The following is an 18932-nucleotide window of genomic DNA, read 5'->3' on the forward strand; positions in this document are numbered from 1 at the left end:
CTAATTCCCCTCCATCTCCTCCCTGCAGGTTGTTAGCTTTTGTAGATTATGCTATTGGGGAGGAGACGGGCTTGAAGATGTTATGTTTGACTATGAAGAAACTCTGATGTATCTTTTCCTTTAAAACTGATTTTGTTATATTGTCACGTGACACCAGTTGTTTTAGTTTAATATTAACTGTCAAGTGTTTTGGTTATGTATTTAAATATGTTTATGTTATTGAAACGGTTTATTTTATATTAATGCTTCCGCCACGTATCTAAAAAAAATAGCGGTGTCACAAGTTGGTATCAGAGCTGAGTTTGGCAGCATGTGCATTGTGATCTACATGTCATGTTCCTAAAATTAGAAGAGTCATGTCAAACATAACATACTGGGGATGGGTTAAGTGAGTATTAGGATAGGATATGTGTTAGTTGTTAGTACTAACAAAATTTATACTAAGGTTTGGTGTGAGTGTTGTGGTAGTACAGTAATGGCAGATAATGAAGCTACCGCTACTGGCCTTACTATCCCTGAAACTGGTACTTTTAGAGCCCCTGACGAAGATGGACATGTGTCTTCAGAAGAAGAAACTTCTCAAGAAGTAATAGAACTTCAATGTCGGTTACTAGAAGCTCAGGAGAAAATTAAGGAATTGGAACAAGAACGGGCGCAATAAAACCCTAATACCACTGCGTTGAACACAACCTTTCCTCCTAACTTTTATAATCAAGCCGGTGGCAGTTCCCAATCACAGTTTCCACAAAAATACCTATCAAAACTATCAAATGCCATTTCCGTTTAACCAGACTTTCGCTAATCAAATGATGTACCCATTTCAAGTCCCTGAGACAAGAAGGAAGTGTACCTATAAACAGTTTATTGATTGCAAACCTCCAGAATATCATGGTCACACAAACCCTACAGTGACACTCAATTGGTTAAGAGAAGTAGAGCGAGCGTTGGAAGCATGTTTCTGTGAGTCTGAATCTATGGTACTGTTTGCAAGTAGACTTCTCAAAGGTGAAGCAATGGAGTGGTGGGATTCTATTACTGCATATTTACCCAAAGAACAGATCAGTCAGATAACATGGGAACAGTTCGCTGCTAAGGTTCGTGAGCAGTATTGTTCTGAGTATGAAATTGAGAGATTGAAAACTGAGTTTCTGAGTATGAAGATGACAGAAAGTATGATGATTGATGAAGTTTTCAGAGATTTCTCATCGAAGTTAAGGTTTGTTCAACAATGGGTACCGACTGAAAAGGATAAAATTCAGCATTTCATGTGGGTGATTAAGCCGGAGTACAGAACCGTTACGAGATTTGCAACAACCTTGGCACAGGCTCATGAGATGGCTAAGTTACTGAAGGTGATATAATGGCAGCGAAAAGAGAAAGTTCAAAGGGTGGATCTTTTGGGGGGAAATCAGAAAGTCAATCAGGTGGACAGTCGACTCAGCAGTCAAGTAAGCAATCTAGTTTTCGTGGTAAAAAGTCAGGTGGGTTTAAACAGAAAAGTAAGTCTGGTATTAGTGGATCGGGTTCAACTCAGTCTGGGTGGTGTAGTGTTTGTAAGTCAACCCATGTCGGTCCGTGTTCTCCAATGACCAGAAGGTGTTTGAAATGTGGAGTGTTAGGTCATGAATCAACAGCTTGTTCTTTTAAGTCTAATGTTTGTTGGAGTTGCCATCAAGAGGGGCATAGATCTGCAAATTGTCCATCTGCGTCAAGAGCCGGTTCTGGGGCAGGGTCAGGGGCGAGGTCAGTAACTTCTGGGGGATCTTCTGCTTCAATTGCCGAGCAGAAGAGAAAGAATCCTCCAACAGTAGAGGCAAGGGCGTTTTAGATGACGGTAGATGCTGCAACTGCTACCGATGATGTCATTACCGGTATGTTCTTGGTTAATTCCTTGCTAGCTCGTGTGTTATTTGATTCATGAGCAAATCGTTCTTTTATGTCCTTAGGCTTCTGTGATAAGTTGAAGTTGCCTGTTAGAATGTTAGATGCGCCTTTGGGAATAGAAGTAGCTGATGGTAAAATGGTTCCATGCACATCATCTGTGTCTGGAATTACCATCAAAATTGACGGCCATTCTTTCCCTTTAACCTGTTTATTGATGCCTATACCTAGCTTTGATGTAGTCATAGGTATGAATTGGTTAAGAGCTAATAGGGCTAACATTAAGTGTGATAAGAAGATGATTTCTTTCCGTTTGGCTGACAGATCCCGAGTGATAGCTAGGGGAGAGTGCAGTGGATTTAACTTCCCCATGGTTTCCCTAATGAAAGCTCAGAAGGCAATAACGAAAGGGTGTGATTCATTCTTAGCCTACGTGATTGATGTTAAGAAAGAGAAGAAGCATGTGACCGATATTCCCATTGTGTCAGAATTTCCAGAAGTATTTCCAGATGATTTACCAGGGTTACCTCCAGTACGTGAAGTAGAGTATAAAATCGATTTGGTTCCGGGTGCTACACCAGTTGCAAAAGCTCCTTACAGATTAGCTCCATCAGAAATCCGAGAAATGATGTCTCAGATTCAGGAATTGTTAGATAAGGGGTTTATTCGACCAAGTTCTTCACCATGGGGTGCTCCTGTGTTGTTTGTGAAAAAGAAAGATGGGTCGCTTCGTATGTGTATAGATTACCGTGATTTGAATAAGAGAACAATCAAGAATAAGTATCCGTTACCAAGAATAGATGACTTATTTGATCACTTACAGGGTGCTTCCTACTTTTCAAAGATTGATTTACGTTCAGGGTATCATCAGGTACGTGTTGCAGAGGACGATATACCGAAAACATCATTCAGAACTAGATATGGTCATTATGAATTTTTAGTTATGCCATTCGGGTTAACAAACGCACCAGTAGTGTTTATGGATTTAATGAACAGAGTGTGTCATCAATATCTTGACAAGTTTGTGATTGTCTTCATAGATGATATCTTGATATATTCGAAAACCGAGAAAGATCATGCTACGCATCTGAGGTTGGTGTTAGAGCTCCTGAAACAGGAACAGTTATACGCTAAGTTTTCTAAATGTGAATTTTGGCTGCGGGAAGTACAATTTCTGGGTCATGTGATTTGTGAACAGGGTATCAAAGTAGATCAGTCTAAGATAGAAGCCGTAATGAATTGGAACTCGCCGAAAACGTCGACAGAAATTAAGAGTTTTCTGGGTTTAGCAGGTTATAACCGCAAATTTATTAAAGACTTTTTTAAAATAGCAGGTCCATTAAATAAGTTAACCAGAAAAGATGTAGCCTTTCGATGGACTGATGAACAAGAAAAGGCTTTTCAGACTCTTAAACAGTTGTTATGTCAAGCGCCAGTTTTAGCTTTACTAGAGGGAACAGAAGATTTTATGGTCTACTGCAATGCGTCACGTGCAGGTTTGGGTTGTGTTTTGATGCAAAGAAATAAAGTTATAGCGTATGCTTCACGACAGTTGAAGAATCATGAACGAAATTACCCTACTCATGATTTAGAGTTAACTGCAGTTGTGTTTGCTTTGAAGCTTTGGAGACATTATTTGTATGGTACACATTGTGAAATCTATACAGATCATAAGAGTCTTCAACATATCTTTTTGCAGAAAGAATTAAATATGGGTCAACGTCGATGTTTAGAATTGATTAAAGACTACGATTATGAGATTAAGTACCATCCGGGTAAAGCAAATGTGGTCGCAGATGCTCTGAGTCGCAAGAAAACCATCGAAAATGTTAGATTTATGAGAATTGAAATAGTTTCAGACTTGATTGATTGATTAAAAACCGTTCAGTTAGTAGCTTTGAATGACGAAAACCTAAAGACTGAACAAATGACTAAAAGAAAATTTGACCTATGCAATGATTATAGAGGATTAAAGACCTATAAAGATCGAATTTTTGTGCCTATGCTTGGAGATTTGAGAGATTTAATTCTTACTGAAGCGTAAAAATCGAGATTATCAGTGCATCCAGGTAGTACAAAGATGTATAGAGACTTTAAAACATTGTATTGGTGGCCGACAATGAAGACAGATGTTGCAAATTTTGTCGAAAAATGTCATATTTGTGCGGAAGTTAAGGCAGAACATCAGAAACTGTATGGATCTCTACGACAGTTAGAAATTCCTCAGTGGAAATGGGATCATATAACGATGGATTTTGTAACCAAGTTACCCCGAACCCAGAAAGGTCATGACATGATCTGGGTGATATTGGATCGTTTAACAAAGAGTGCCCACTTTTTAGCTACTCGTGAAACCGCTTCGTTGAGTGATTTGGTAGAGTTGTACTTGAAAGAGATCGTTAGTCGACATGGTGTACCGTTGTCAATAGTTTCCAACAGGGATACTAGGTTTGTATCTAACTTCTGGAACAGTTTACAACAGAATCTGGGTACACGTGTGAATCTAAGTACAGCTAATCATCCGTAAACAGACGGTCAGAGTGAACGGACAATTCAAATGTTAGAAGACATGTTGAGAGCGTGTGTCTTAGAATATGGTGGTTCTTGGGATTCGCATCTTCCATTGATAGAGTTTGCTTACAGCAATTCGTATCATTCGAGTATTGGAATGCCGCCGTATGAAATGTTGTATGGTCGAAAATGCAGAACTCCCACGTATTGGTTAGAAGCAGGTGAGAAACAATTTGCAGGTCCCGAAATTGTTCGGATAATCGCAGAAAAGGTTGAAATTGTACGAGAGAAGTTAAAGGCAGCAAGAGACCGACAAAAGATGTATACTGATCCACGTAGACGTCCGGTGACATTTAATGAAGGTGATCGTGTTTACTTGAAAGTTTCGCCATGGAAAGGGGTTATCAGATTTGGCAAACGTGGGAAGTTGGCACCAAGGTATATTGAGCCATTTTCGATCATAGAAATTCTGAATGATCAAACTATTGTTTTAGATCTTCCATCAGAGTTAGCAGGAATTCACAACACGTTCAACGTGTGCTATTTGAGAAAGTGCAAAGTAGATGATGAAAGCCTGATTCTTCCGCTGAAGGATTTGAAAGTGGATTTAAGTAAGAAGTTAGTAGAAGAGCCAATTCAAATAGTGGATAAGAAAGTCACAAGGCTAAGAAAGAAACAGATTCCTATGGTGTTAGTGGAGTGGCGGCACAGCTTAGGTTCCAACCTAACGTGGGAAACCGAGGAGTTAATGAGGGTACGATATCCCCAGTTGTTTGACCTTGACCAGATTCCGAGAACGGAATCTTCTTAAGGGGGTAGATTTGTAACATCCACAATCGGGCCTAGATGTAAGATTACTAAAGTACCCTTAAGTTAGTATTGTGTTATTATATGCTTTTATTTTTATTTAATATTTATTATTAAATAATAATGTGGTTAGGACCAGTTTGTGACAAGGGTCACAGAACAGGTTTGTTTATTTAATTTGGACTTCGTTTGGGTTGCCAAATGATGTACGAAAAATATCAGATAACTGATAAATACCCGTGAGTTGCACAGTATGGGATTTAATCCCAAATAATAGACTTGTGTCTATCCCATTCTTGCATTTTCCAGAAAATTCCACACACACTCCCATACTTCATCCTCTTCACCTAGCAAACCCTAATTTCTAATCCTTGTTTTAGAGCTCAAATCGTTTACATCTTTGTGTTCCTTGTGATTTACTGATTCTAACAATGTAAGATTCATAGCTTTTCATGCTTTAATCTTCAATAAAATGGAGTTTTTGGGTTAGTTTTTATAAAGTTTGTATTTTGAGTCAAAGTGGTTAGATTTGATGTTGTTTGAGTCTAAATCTTGTGGGTTTATGTTTCTACATGCTTAGTGTCTTTGATTTGGTCAGATTTGAGGTCGTAATCGAGCTCTAGAGCAAGAATTGGTCGATTTTGGGTGAAACCCATCATTTTGTCTTCAGCTTCTACAGATGAACACGGTCGGCCGAGTGTCTCGAGACACTCGACTGACTGACTCGACCATCGACCGAGTGTGTAAGACCCACGGTCGAGTGTGTCTGTGAGAGACCATCGACCGAGTGACTAGACACTCGGCCGAGTGAGTGTAGACAGTCGGCCGACTGTCTATGACAGTCGACCGAGTGTCTTGGGCAGTGAATATTTTACCAAGTGTTGATTTCTAGCCGTTATGCTGCCCGTTTGTATTTTGTTGTTTAGGATGTAAATTTTGAAAGTGCACAAGTGTTAAACAGAAAATTTCTAGCAGACAGTTTTCTGACAAAATTTTCTGTATTGTGTTATTTGGTGTTTATGGACATAAACTAACTCGTGTATATGTATTTCTCAGGAGAAAAGGAGAAAAGGAGAAAGAGAAGGTTCAGTGATTAGATAGCTGAACACCTTCTCGTTTGCTGGTAATCGGTGAGTGGGACTAACTGGAGAATATATTATATAGAAGCATGTTATATTATGATTGCCAGGATTGTTAGATATACTTATTGTTGTGGTTAGTTAGTACTTGTGATGACTGCATGTTAGTTGATGCTTGTCTGCTGGAGCCCAGTGCCTCCCTATTGTGTGGTAGCCTCGGTAGGAGAGATCAACCTGCGGGTTGGGTTCCTCTGTGGTATCCTAGACAGCCGTAGTGTATATATATGTGAATGACGCGTCAGTCGCGTGTGGATTATGTATATACATACAGTGGTGGAGGAACTTCTGGTAAGCCCCAGTCCGATCAGCTGGTGGTTATTGGTTTGGCCGAGCTGCCAAAGTCTCTGTAGATGGCACTTGGGTGCTGTTTGTGTGTTAGACTCTGTGACATGATTAGTATAACACTTGTGTATGCTATGGTCTGTAGTTAGTCGTACTCACTTAGCTTCGTGCTAATTCCCCTCCATCTCCTCCCTGCAGGTTGTTAGCTTTTGTAGATTATGCTATTGGGGAGAAGACGGGCATGAAGATGTTATGTTTGACTATGAAGAAACTCTGATGTGTCTTTTCTTTTAAAACTGATTTTGTTATATTGTCATGTGACACCAGTTGTTTTAGTTTAATATTAACTGTCAAGTGTTTTGGTTATGTATTTAAATATGTTTATGTTATTGAAACGGTTTATTTTATATTAATGCTTCCGCCACGTATCTAAAAAAAATAGCGGTGTCACAAGTTGGTATCAGAGCTGAGTTTGGCAGCATGTGCATTGTGATCTACATGTCATGTTCCCAAACTTAGAAGAGTCATGTCAAACATAACATACTGGGGATGGGTTAAGTGAGTATTAGGACAGGATATGTGTTAGTTGTTAGTACTAACAGAATTTATACTAAGGTTTGGTGTGAGTGTTGTGGTAGTGCAGTAATGGCAGATAATGATGCAACCGCTACTGGCCCTACTATCCCTGGAACTGGTACTTTTAGAGCCCCTGACGAATATGGACATGTGTCTTCAGAAGAAGAAACTTCTCAAGAAGTAATAGAACTTCAAAGTCGGTTACTAGAAGCTCAGGAGAAAATTAAGGAATTGGAACAAGAACGGGCGCAATGGAACCCTAATACCACTGCGTTGAACACAACCTTTCCTCCTAACTTTTATAATCAAGCCGGTAACAGTTCCCAATCACAGTTTCCACAAAATACCTATCAAAACTATCAAATGCCATTTCCGTTTAACCAGACTTTTGCTAATCAAATGATGTACCCATTTCAAGTCCCTGAGACAAGAAGGAAGTGTAACTATAAACAGTTTATTGATTGCAAACCTCAAGAATATCATGGTCACACAAACCCTACAGTGACACTCAATTGGTTAAGAGAAGTAGAGCGAGCGTTGGAAGCATGTTTCTGTGAGTCTGAATCTATGGTACTGTTTGCAAGTAAACTTCTCAAAGGTGAAGCAATGGAGTGGTGGGATTCTATTACTGCATATTTACCCAAAGAACAGATCAGTTAGATAACTTGGGAATAGTTCGCTGCTAAGGTTCGTGAGCAGTATTGTTCTGAGTATGAAATGGAGAGATTGAAAACTGAGTTTCTGAGTATGAAGATGACAGAAAGTATGACGATTGATGAAGTTTTCAGAGATTTCACATCGAAGTTAAGGTTTGTTCAACAATGGGTACCGATTGAAAAGGATAAAATTCAGCATTTCATGCGGGTGATTAAGCCGGAGTACAGAACCGTTGCGAGATTTGCAATAACCTTGGCACAGGCTCATGAGATGGCTAAAGTTACTGAAGGTGATATAATGGCAGCGAAAAGAGAAAGTTCAAAGGGTGGATCTTTTGGGGGGAAATCAGAAAGTCAATCAGGTGGACAGTCGACTCAGTAGTCGAGTAAGCAATCTGGTTTTCGTGGTAAAAAGTCAGGCGGGTTTAAACAGAAAAGTAAGTCTGGTATTAGTGGATCGGGTTCAACTCAGTCTGGGTGTTGTAATGTTTGTAAGTCAACCCATGTCGGTCCGTGTTCTCCAATGACCAGAAGGTGTTTGAAATGTGGAGTGTTAGGTCATGAATCAACAGCTTGTTCTTTTAAGTCTAATGTTTGTTGGAGTTGCCATCAAGAGGGGCATAGATCTGCAAATTGTCCATCTGCGTCAAGAGCCGGTTCTGGGGCAGGGTCAGGGGCGAGGTCAGTAACTTCTGGGGGGATCTTCTGCTTCAACTGCCGGGCAGAAGAGAAAGAATCCTCCAACAATAGAGGCAAGGGCGTTTCAGATGACGGTAGACGCTGCAACCGCTACCGATGACGTCATTACCGGTATGTTCTTGGTTAATTCCTTGCCAGCTCGTGTGTTATTTGATTCAGGAGCAAATTGTTCTTTTATGTCCTTAGGCTTCTGTGATAAGTTGAAGTTGCCTGTTAGAATGTTAGATGCGCCTTTGGGAATAGAAGTAGCTGATGGTAAAATGGTTCCATGCACATCATCTGTGTCTGGAATTACCATCGAAATTGACGGCCATTCTTTCCCTTTAACCTGTTTGTTGATGCCTATACCTAGCTTTCATGTAGTCATAGGTATGAATTGGTTAAGAGCTAATAGGGCTAACATTAAGTGTGATAAGAAGATGATTTCTTTCTATTTGGCCGACGGATCCCGAGTGATAGCTAGGGGAGAGCGCAGTGGATTTAACTTCCCTATGGTTTCCCTAATGAAAGCTCAGAAGGCAATAACGAAAGGGTGTGATTCATTCTTAGCCTACGTGATTGATGTTAAGAAAGAGAAGAAGCAGGTGACCGATATTCCCGTTGTATCAGAATTTCCAGAAGTATTTCAAGATGATTTACCAGGGTTACCTCCAGTACGTGAAGTAGAGTATAAAATCGATTTGGTTCCGGGTGCTACACCAGTTGCAAAAGCTCCTTACAGATTAGCTCCATCAGAAATCCGAGAAATGATGTCTCAGATTCAGGAATTGTTAGATAAGGGGTTTATTCGACCAAGTTCTTCACCATGGGGTGCTCCTGTGTTGTTTGTGAAAAAGAAAGATGGGTCGCTTCGTATGTGTATAGATTACCGTGATTTGAATAAGAGAACAATCAAGAATAAGTATCCGTTACCAAGAATAGATGACTTATTTGATCAGTTACAGGGTGCTTCCTACTTTTCAAAGATTGATTTACGTTCAGGGTATCATCAGGTACGTGTTGCAGAGGACGATATATCGAAAACAGCGTTCAGAACTAGATATGGTCATTATGAATTTTTAGTTATGCCATTCGGGTTAACAAACACGCCAGCAGTGTTTATGGATTTAATGAACAGAGTGTGTCGTCAATATCTTGACAAGTTTGTGATTGTCTTCATAGATGATATCTTGATATATTCGAAAACCGAAAAAGATCATACTACGCATCTGAGGTTGGTGTTAGAGCTCCTGAAATAGGAACAGTTGTACGCTAAGTTTTCTAAATGTGGATTTTGGCTGCGGGAAGTACAGTTTCTGGGTCATGTGATTTGTGAACAGGGTATCAAAGTAGATCAGTCTAAGATAGAAGCTGTAATGAATTGGAACTCGGCGAAAACGCCGACAGAAATTAAGAGTTTTCTGGGTTTAGCAGGTTATTACCGCAGACTTATTAAAGACTTTTCTAAAATAGCAGGTCCATTAAATAAGTTAACCAGAAAAGATGTAGCCTTTTGATGGACTGATGAACAAGAAAAGGCTTTTCAGACTCTAAAACAGTTGTTATGTCAAGCGCCAGTTTTAGCTTTACCAGAGGGAACAGAAGATATTGTGGTCTACTGCGATGCGTCACGTGCAGGTTTGGGTTGTGTTTTGATGCAGAGAAATAAAGTTATAGCGTATGCTTCACGACAGTTGAAGAATCATGAACGAAATTACCCAACTCATGATTTAGAGTTAACTGCAGTTGTGTTTGCTTTGAAGCTTTGGAGACATTATTTGTATGGTACACATTGTGAAATCTATACAGATCATAAGAGTCTCCAACATATCTTTTCCCATAAAGAATTAAATATGCGTCAACGTCGATGTTTAGAATTGATTAAAGACTACGATTGTGAGATTAAGTACCATCCGAGTAAAGCAAATGTGGTCGCAGATGCTCTGAGTCGCAAGAAAACCATCAAAAATGTTAGATTTATGAGAATTGAAATAGTTTCAGACTTGATTGATCGATTGAAAACCGTTCAGTTAGTAGCTTTGAATGACAAAAACCTAAAGAATGAACAAATGACTAAAAGAAAATTTGACCTATGCAATGATTCTAGAGGATTAAAGACCAATAAAGATCAAATTTGGGTGCCTATGCTTGGAGATTTGAGGGATTTAATTCTTACTGAAGCGCATAAATTGAGATTATCAGTGCATCCAGGTAGTACAAAGATGTATAGAGACTTGAAAACATTGTATTGGTGGCCGACAATGAAGACAGATGTTGCAAATTTTGTCAAAAAATGTCATATTTGTGCGCAAGTTAAGGCAGAACATTAGAAACCGTATGGATCTCTACTACAGTTAGAAATTCCTCAATGGAAATGGGATCATATAATGATGGATTTTGTAACCAAGTTACCCTGAACCCAGAAAGGTCATGACATGATCTGGGTGATAGTGGATCGTTTAACAAAGAGTGCTCACTTTTTAGCTACTCGTGAAACCGCTTCGTTGAGTGATTTGGCAGAGTTATACTTGAAAGAGATCGTTAGTCGACATGGTGTACCGTTGTCAATAGTTTCCAACAGGGATACTAGGTTTATTTCTAACTTCTAGAACAGTTTACAACAGAATCTGGGTACACGTGTGAATCTAAGTATAGCTTATCATGCGCAAACAGACATTCAGAGTGAACGGACGATTCAAACGTTAGAAGACATGTTGAGAGCGTGTGTCTTAGAATATGGTGGTTCTTGGGATTCGCATCTTCCATTGATAGAGTTTGCTTACAACAATTCGTATCATTTGAGTATCGGAATGCCGCTGTATGAAATGTTGTATGGTCGAAAATGCAGAACTCCCACGTGTTGGTTAGAAGCAGGTGAGAAATAATTTGCAGGTCCCGAAATTGTTCGGATAACCGCAGAAAAGGTTGAAATTGCACGAGAGAAGTTATAGGTAGCAAGAGACCGACAAAAGATGTATGCTGATCCGCGTAGACGTCCGGTGACATTTAATGAAGGTGATCGTGTTTACTTGAAGGTTTCGCCATGGAAAGGTGTTATCAGATTTGGCAAACGCGGGAAGTTGGCACCAGGGTATATTGGGCCATTTCCGATCATAGAAATTCTGAATGATCAAACTGTTGTTTTAGATCTTCCATCAGAGTTAGCAGGAATTCACAACACATTCAACGTATGCTATTTGAGAAAGTGCAAAGTAGATGATGAAAGCCTGATTCTTCCCCTGAAGGATTTGAAAGTGGATTTAAGTAAGAAGTTAGTAGAAGAGCCAATTCGAATTGTGGATAAGAAAGTCACAAGGTTAAGAAAGAAACAGATTCCTATGGTGTTAGTGGAGTGGCGGCACAGCTTAGGTTCCAACCTAACGTGGGAAACCGAGGAGTTAATGAGGGTGCGATATCCCAGTTGTTTGACCTTGACCAGATTCCGAGGATGGAATCTTCTTAAGGGGTAGATTTGTAACACTCACAATCAGGCCTAGATGTAAGATTACTAAAGTGCCCTTAAGTTAGTATTGTGTTATTATATGCTTTTATTTTTATTTAATATTTATTATTAAATAATAATGTGGTTAGGACCAGTTTGTGACAAGGGTCACAGAACAGGTTTGTTTATTTAATTTGGACTTCGTTTGGGTTGCCAAATGATGTACGAAAAATATCAGATAACTGATAAATACCCATGAGTTGCACAGTATGGGATTTAATCCCAAATAATAGACTGGTGTCTATCCCATTCTTGCATTTTCCAGAAAATTCCACACACACTCCCATACTTCATCCTCTTCACCTAGCAAACCCTAATTTCTAATCCTTGTTTTAGAGCTCAAATCGTTTACATCTTTGTGTTCCTTGTGATTTATTGATTCTAACAATGTAAGATTCATAGCTTTTCATGCTTTAATCTTCAAGAAAATGGAGTTTTTGTGTTAGTTTTTATAAAGTGTGTATTTTGGGTCAAAGTGGTTAGATTTGATGTTGTTTGAGTCTAAATCTTGTGGGTTTATGTTTTTACATGCTTAGTGTCTTTGATTTGGTCAGTTTTGAGGTCGTAATCGAGCTCTAGAGCAAGAATTGGTCGATTTTGGGTGAAACCCATTACTTTGTCTTCAGCTTCTGTAGATGAACACGGTCGGTCGAGTGTCCCGAGACACTCGACCGACTGACTCGACCATCGACCGAGTGTGTAAGACCCACGGCCGAGTGTGTCTGTGAGAGACCATCGATCGAGTGACTAGACACTCGGCCGAGTGAGTGTAGAAAGTCGGCCGACTATCTATGACAGTCGACCGAGTGTCTTGGGCAGTGAATATTTTACCAAGTGTTGATTTCTAGCCGTTATGCTGCCCGTTTGTATTTTGGTGTTTAGGATGTAAATTTTGAAAGTGCACAAGGGTTAAACAGAAAATTTATAGCGGACAGTTTTCTGACAAAATTTTCGGTATTGTGTTATTTGGTGTTTATGGACATAAACTAACTCGTGTATATGTATTTCTCAGGAGAAAAGGAGAAAGAGAAGGTTCGGTGATTAGATAGCTGAACACCTTCTCGTTTGCTGGTAATCGGTGAGTGGGACTAACTGGAGAATATAGTATATAGAAGCATGTTATATTATGATTGCCAGGCTTGTTAGATATACTTATTGTTGTGGTTAGTTAGTACTTGTGATGACTGCATGTTAGTTGATGCTTGTCTGCTGGAGCCCAGTGCGTCCCTATTGTGTGGTAGCCTCGGTAGGAGATATCAACCTGCGGGTTGGGTTCCTCTGTAGTAGCCTAGACAGCCGTGGTGTATATATATGTGAATGACGCATCCGTCGCGTGTGGATTATGTATATACATACGGTGGTGGAGGAACTTCTGGTAAGCCCCAGTCCGATCAGCTGGTGGTTAATGGTTTGGCAGAGCCGCCAGAGACTCTGTAGACGGCACTTGGGTGATGTTTGTGTGTTAGACTCTGTGACATGATTAGTATAACACTTGTGTATGCTATGGCCTGTAGTTAGTCGTACTTACTTAGCTTCGTGCTAATTCCCCTCCATCTCCTCCCTGCAGGTTGTTAACTTTTGTAGATTATGCTATTGGGGAGAAGACGGGCATGAAGATGTTATGTTTGACTATGAAGAAACTCTGATGTGTCTTTTCCTTTAAAACTGATTTTGTTATATTGTCACGTGACACCGGTTGTTTTAGTTTAATATTAACTGTCAAGTGTTTTGGTTATGTATTTAAATATGTTTATGTTATTGAAACGGTTTATTTTATATTAATGCTTCCGCCACGTATATAAAAAAAAAAATTGCGGTGTCACAGTCAAGTACCTCGCGATGTAACCAAATGTAATGTATTCGTCCATATGGATTAGGACGGGTCACGTCAGTTCTGGGTTTCACTTTACTTGGAACCAACATCCTCGTGCTCTGCCGGGAACTTATCGGATAATGGGTAACGATGTGTTTATTGAGAAATATACTAATGAGTATGCTGTTTTTTTTATCCATATAGGATTTCTGATCATTGTCCGGCCGTGATTAAACTTCCATTGGAACATCATGTTAAGCCAAAACCGTTTAGGTTTGCAAACTTTGTTACTAAACATAGTGAGTTTAAACAGGTTGTGAGTAATGTGTGAAGGCAGGAAGTTTCTGGTCACGCCTTGTTTCGGCTAGTGAAGAAATTGAGATTACTTAAGAAACCTATGCACAAGCTTATGTGGTGTAAAGGTAATATTCACAAAAAAGTGGTGGAGTGTCGGGCTAAGTTGGATGTACCACAACAAGAACTTGATGCTGATCCATTTTTAGTTGTAAAACGTGATGTTGAAAGGGAGGCGCTGCTAGAATATAATGAAGTTGTGTTACATGAGGAGATGTTTTTGAAACAAAAGTCGAAAATTGAATGGCTTCGAGTGGGAGATTCTAACTCTAGTTTTTTAAATAAATCAGTGAAAAGCAAGGCAAACAAGAGTAGGATTCAGGCTGTTTTTGATCTAAACGAGAACTTTGTTGAAGGGTGTGATGTTCCAAAAGTTTTTGTAGAGCACTATGAAAGGTTTTTGGGCACTTCGACTCCTTGTGATGAAATAAGGGAGCCTGGTACGTTGTTTACAAAGAGAATAAGTGATCACTAGGCGAGTTTAATGATCAGACCAGTCACCACGCAAGAAATCAAGGACGCGTTTTTCAGTATTGGTGATAGTAAGTCACCGGGTCCGGATGGGTATTCTGCTGCTTTTTTTAAGGAAGCATGGGATATCATCAGTGATGATGTAGTGCGTGCAGTTAAAGAGTTTTTTTTGTAAAGGGCAAATGCTAAAAGATGTTAACACTACTATAATTACTTTGTTACCGAAAGTTCAAGTTCCGAGTAAGGTGAATGATTATCGGCCCATCTCATGTTGTAATGTTTTGTATAAAGGGATTAGTAAGATCATTACTTCTCGCATCTAAGCGAGTTTGGAAGAAGTGGTGAGTGTGAACCAATCGGCTTTCATTCTGGGAAGGAGGATTTCGGATAATATTCTTTTGACTCAGGAATTGATGAAGAACTACCACTTAGATCGAGGAATTTCGAGGTGTGCGTTTAAAGTGGATATTCAAAAGGTGTATGATACGGTTGATTGGGAATTCCTAGAGGTAACTCTTATATGTTTTGGTTTTCCGATGAAGATGGTTAGATGGATAATGGCTTGTGTGTCATCTACGTCTTTCTCTATTAATGTTAATGGGGATCTTCATGGTTTTTTTGGGGGAAAAAGAGGTTTAAGACAAGGTGATCCAATGTCGCCTTACCTATTTACCTTAGTCATGGAAGTGTTGACGCTTATGCTTAAAAGAAATATTAGTCGTGCGCCCGAGTTTAGTTAGTAGCTAAAATGTGAGAAGTTTCAAATTGTCAACCTTTGTTTCGCGGATGACTTATTTATTTTTTCCCATGCTAATGTTTCTTCTGTTAATGTGATCCGAGAGTCATTGGAAGAGTTTAAGAAATGCTCTGGATTAGTTCCAAGTTTACCTAAGAGTACGGCCTTCTTCTGCCATGTTTTTGCTAGCATGAAGAACTCTATTCTTGCGACTTTACCGTTTAAGGAAGGTCGATTACCGGTAAGGTATCTCGGGGTCCCTCTTGTTCCTTCTCGTCTTGTATACCGTGATTGTAAGATCTTGGTTGAGAGGGTTAAAATCAAAGTGGACAATTGGATGAACAAATTTCTTTCATTTGCGGGGAGGGTTCAATTAATAGTGTCTGTTCTTACAGCGATGCAAGTTTATTGGTGCTCCGTGTTTATTCTTCCCGACATGATTATAAAGGATATTGAGAAGTTGTTTAGAGGCTTTCTTTGGTGTCAAGGCCCTATGAAAAGAGGGAAAGCGAAAGTTAAATGGGATAATGTTTGCTTGCCAAAATACGAGGGTGGTTGGGGTATAAAAAGATTGAAAAGCTGGAATGTTGCGTTGATGGCCTCTCATGCGTGGCAGATTCTGATTTCGAAGCCTTCTCTTTGGGTTAAGTAGACGTATGAGTATAATCTTGCTTCACATCATTTTTGGAGAGTCAAATTGAAGGCGGGTGCTTCATGGAGTTGGCGTAAAATTCTTTTAATTCGTCCGTTGATTCGTAATTTTATTTGTTGTCAAGTAGGAGATGGTGCTACTGGTTCAGCTTGGCATGACTCTTGGTGTAACCTGGGTATTCGCTCTAATATTGTTACGCATAATGACATCGTTCGAGCTGGATGGAATGAGAAGAATGTGATTCGGGATATTGTATATGATGATGGAGTGCTTTGGCCCCGAGGTTGGGTTCGAAGATATCCCGTTTTGCAGTCTATCAGTGCCCCGATCTTGTTTAATTCGCCATACAAATATGGTTGGAAGGACATACATGGGTCGGTGCATGAGTTCTCTGTTTCTAGAGCTTGGAATTCTTTGCGACTGCAAGGTAGTAAAGTTTCATGGTATTCAGTTGTGTGGTTTTCGCAGTGTGTTCCTAGACACGCCTTCTTGTTATGGCTTCTGTTGGGCGAGAAATTAAAAACTCAAGGCAAGCTCAAGCCGTGGGATGTTCGTGATGGAAGTATTCAAGTATGTCTGTTTTGTAAAAGATGCCCAGATTCGCACTCTCATCTTTTTTTCTAGTGCAATTTTTCTGCAGCTGTTTGGAGCAAGGTGCAGTGCATGTTGCTGTTTGATATTGGGAGTAATGATTGGCGTGTCATAGTGGACCAGCTTACCCCAGTTTCTGAGCGTAATCTGGCTAACGTCTTAGTTGCTAAGTTGTGTTTTGCAGCTGCAGTTTATGCGATTTGGCAAGAGCGCAATTATCGTCTTTTTAAGCATGTATCGCGTACGGAACAACAGGTGTTTCAAGCTATTGTATCTAACACGCGCTTGAAGATGATGACCATCCGGTTTAAGACTTCATCTAGAGTTGCTCGTATACGGTCTATGTGGAATCTAGAGGAGATATAATGGGTTGCGTCTAGACTTTGTTTTTAGTGCTAGTTGCTTGGTTGTGGCCGTTGTTTTTGGACGTGTTTTTTTTTGTTTTTTTGGGCTGCAGTGCCCAGCTGTAGCCATTGGGTTTAACTTTTCCATTCTTTTCATTATTTTTAATAATATTCATCGGGGTAACCCATTACCCAAAAAAAAAAAGAGTGGAACGGTAACAAATTTTGTTATCAAAAATATTTTCTACAAATTTTACCTTACAGATTGAAAGAAAAAAAAAGAAAAAAAAACTTCAATGCAAACCAATGCATTACTTTTGGTTTAAATTTGAAGATACAACATCTATTCTAATACTCCGTATCTAATATAAACAGTTAATTTTTATATTTATGAGGATGGATTTTGCTAACGACGACCTTCTTTAATGCAAAAAATACCCGTGAACTTCAATAACCTGCTTACAAAAGTCAAAATGAACCATCATGTACAATTCATTGATATTGATGTAGGTTAACGATAATCCTAAGAGCCGTCGTTAGCAAAATTCTATTTATTTATATTTATATTTATATTATATTATCCGTATAAAAAAGTTCAAAAAAGAAAACCTTGCCGTTACTCAATGGAGAGTTGGTATTGAAGAATCTATATGGGCTAGCCCACTTAGATTCGTATTGGACTGGATTAGTTGTCACTGAAGTGATATCTCGAGCTTACTAAGAAAGATTACGACGTTTTTTTCCTTTTTAAAATTTTACTTGTATACAACAAAAAAAGTCGACTCTTTTGAAACCTAGTACCAAAACATGTGGTTTTCAGTGGAAACGACTAATTGCTACCTTAGTCATAAGTGATAACCACAGGTTATGAGTGTTCAATATATGATTTCAAACCGATTAAACTGAAAAATGATTAAACTAAAGGAAAACATAAAAAAACTAATTGAATTTAAATTCAATTTGAATTTGAATGTAATTCAATTTACTTTTAGGAATTCATTTTAACTGGATAACCGAATTAAACTACTAATGTATTAAATTTATATTAGTAAAAATTGAATCTAAATTTTATATTAGTACAAACTGAATTTGATTAAATTTTAAACAACTAAAAATCAATTTAAAGTAGATATTCAATTTTAAATCGATTTTCTAAATTTAATTTGGTTAAATTTTGTTTTTTTTTTTGGTTTTTTGGGATTTTAATCGAAATTGAATTCGTTTCAGTTCGATATCAGTTCGAAATTGCATTCCGTTTTGATTTTGGTTTTCAATTTTCTATTGTGCCTCCAAAATTTCCAGAATCAAACTAACCGAACTGAATAAACTAAGAAAAATTGAACCCAGCATTCTTTTTAAAAGTGTTCTACCAAACAAGATAACACTCATGTCGTCCCAAAATAATTGTCTCAATTGACTTTTATAAGTATTTCTTTTACAACTTTTACTTTAAATTTGTTTGATTATGTTATATAATATTATATTTGAAAGTTACATCAATCAAAACACATTTAAAACTATTAATTCGTATAATTTTCATCATATATTATAACACAAATAAAAAGAATTTAAGCCAAAGCTGGGAAAAAAAAACTTAAAATAGAAATAGAAAAGTTATTTTGGGACGGAGTGTATATATTCTAGTTCGGAAAGTGACATGAAATTTTGTTATATATGATTGTTTTTTTCCTAATTTAACAATAAAGTATTACTCCCTCCGTCCCAATTCTATTGTTCAGTATTCCTTTTTGGGATGTCTCAAATTAATTGTCCACTTCCATAAATGGTAAAGAATAATGTGATAAAGTTCTGTTGTACCCCTACTTTATACATGTAAGACAAAAATATAGGTAAAAAGTAAGGGGTAAAACTGGAAAGTTAACAGAAAAGTACATGTGTCAGGTACTTTTTATTAAACTGTGTGTTTTTTGTCTGGGAA

At 38.5% G+C, this 18932-nt stretch overlaps 1 protein-coding gene across 1 annotated transcript; it reads left to right on the forward strand.

Annotated features, from left to right (window-relative positions):
• The first annotated feature begins 475 nt into the window (after positions 1-475).
• LOC139889032 (uncharacterized) lies at positions 476-17015 on the forward strand. The gene is made up of 8 exons (XM_071872007.1): positions 476-524; positions 1368-1476; positions 14050-14118; positions 14179-14639; positions 14995-15405; positions 15511-15966; positions 16186-16628; positions 16683-17015. The coding sequence occupies exons 1-8, from the start codon at positions 476-478 to the stop codon at positions 17013-17015; spliced, it is 2331 nt and encodes a 776-aa protein (XP_071728108.1).
• Positions 17016-18932: the final 1917 nt, after the last annotated feature.

Source organism: Rutidosis leptorrhynchoides, chromosome 1, assembly GCF_046630445.1.
Source record: "Rutidosis leptorrhynchoides isolate AG116_Rl617_1_P2 chromosome 1, CSIRO_AGI_Rlap_v1, whole genome shotgun sequence".
In the NCBI taxonomy this organism is placed as follows: domain Eukaryota; kingdom Viridiplantae; phylum Streptophyta; class Magnoliopsida; order Asterales; family Asteraceae; genus Rutidosis; species Rutidosis leptorrhynchoides.

Coding starts and splice junctions, on each gene's coding strand:
- LOC139889032 (XM_071872007.1), top strand. CDS start 476: ATGGCAGATAATGAAGCTACCGCTACTGGCCTTACTATCCCTGAAACT. Junction 15,406..15,510: donor TAGTCGTGCGCCCGAGTTTA/GTTAGTAGCTAA, acceptor ATGTGATCCGAG/AGTCATTGGAAGAGTTTAAG. Junction 16,629..16,682: donor TTCGTGATGGAAGTATTCAA/GTATGTCTGTTT, acceptor CTTTTTTTCTAG/TGCAATTTTTCTGCAGCTGT.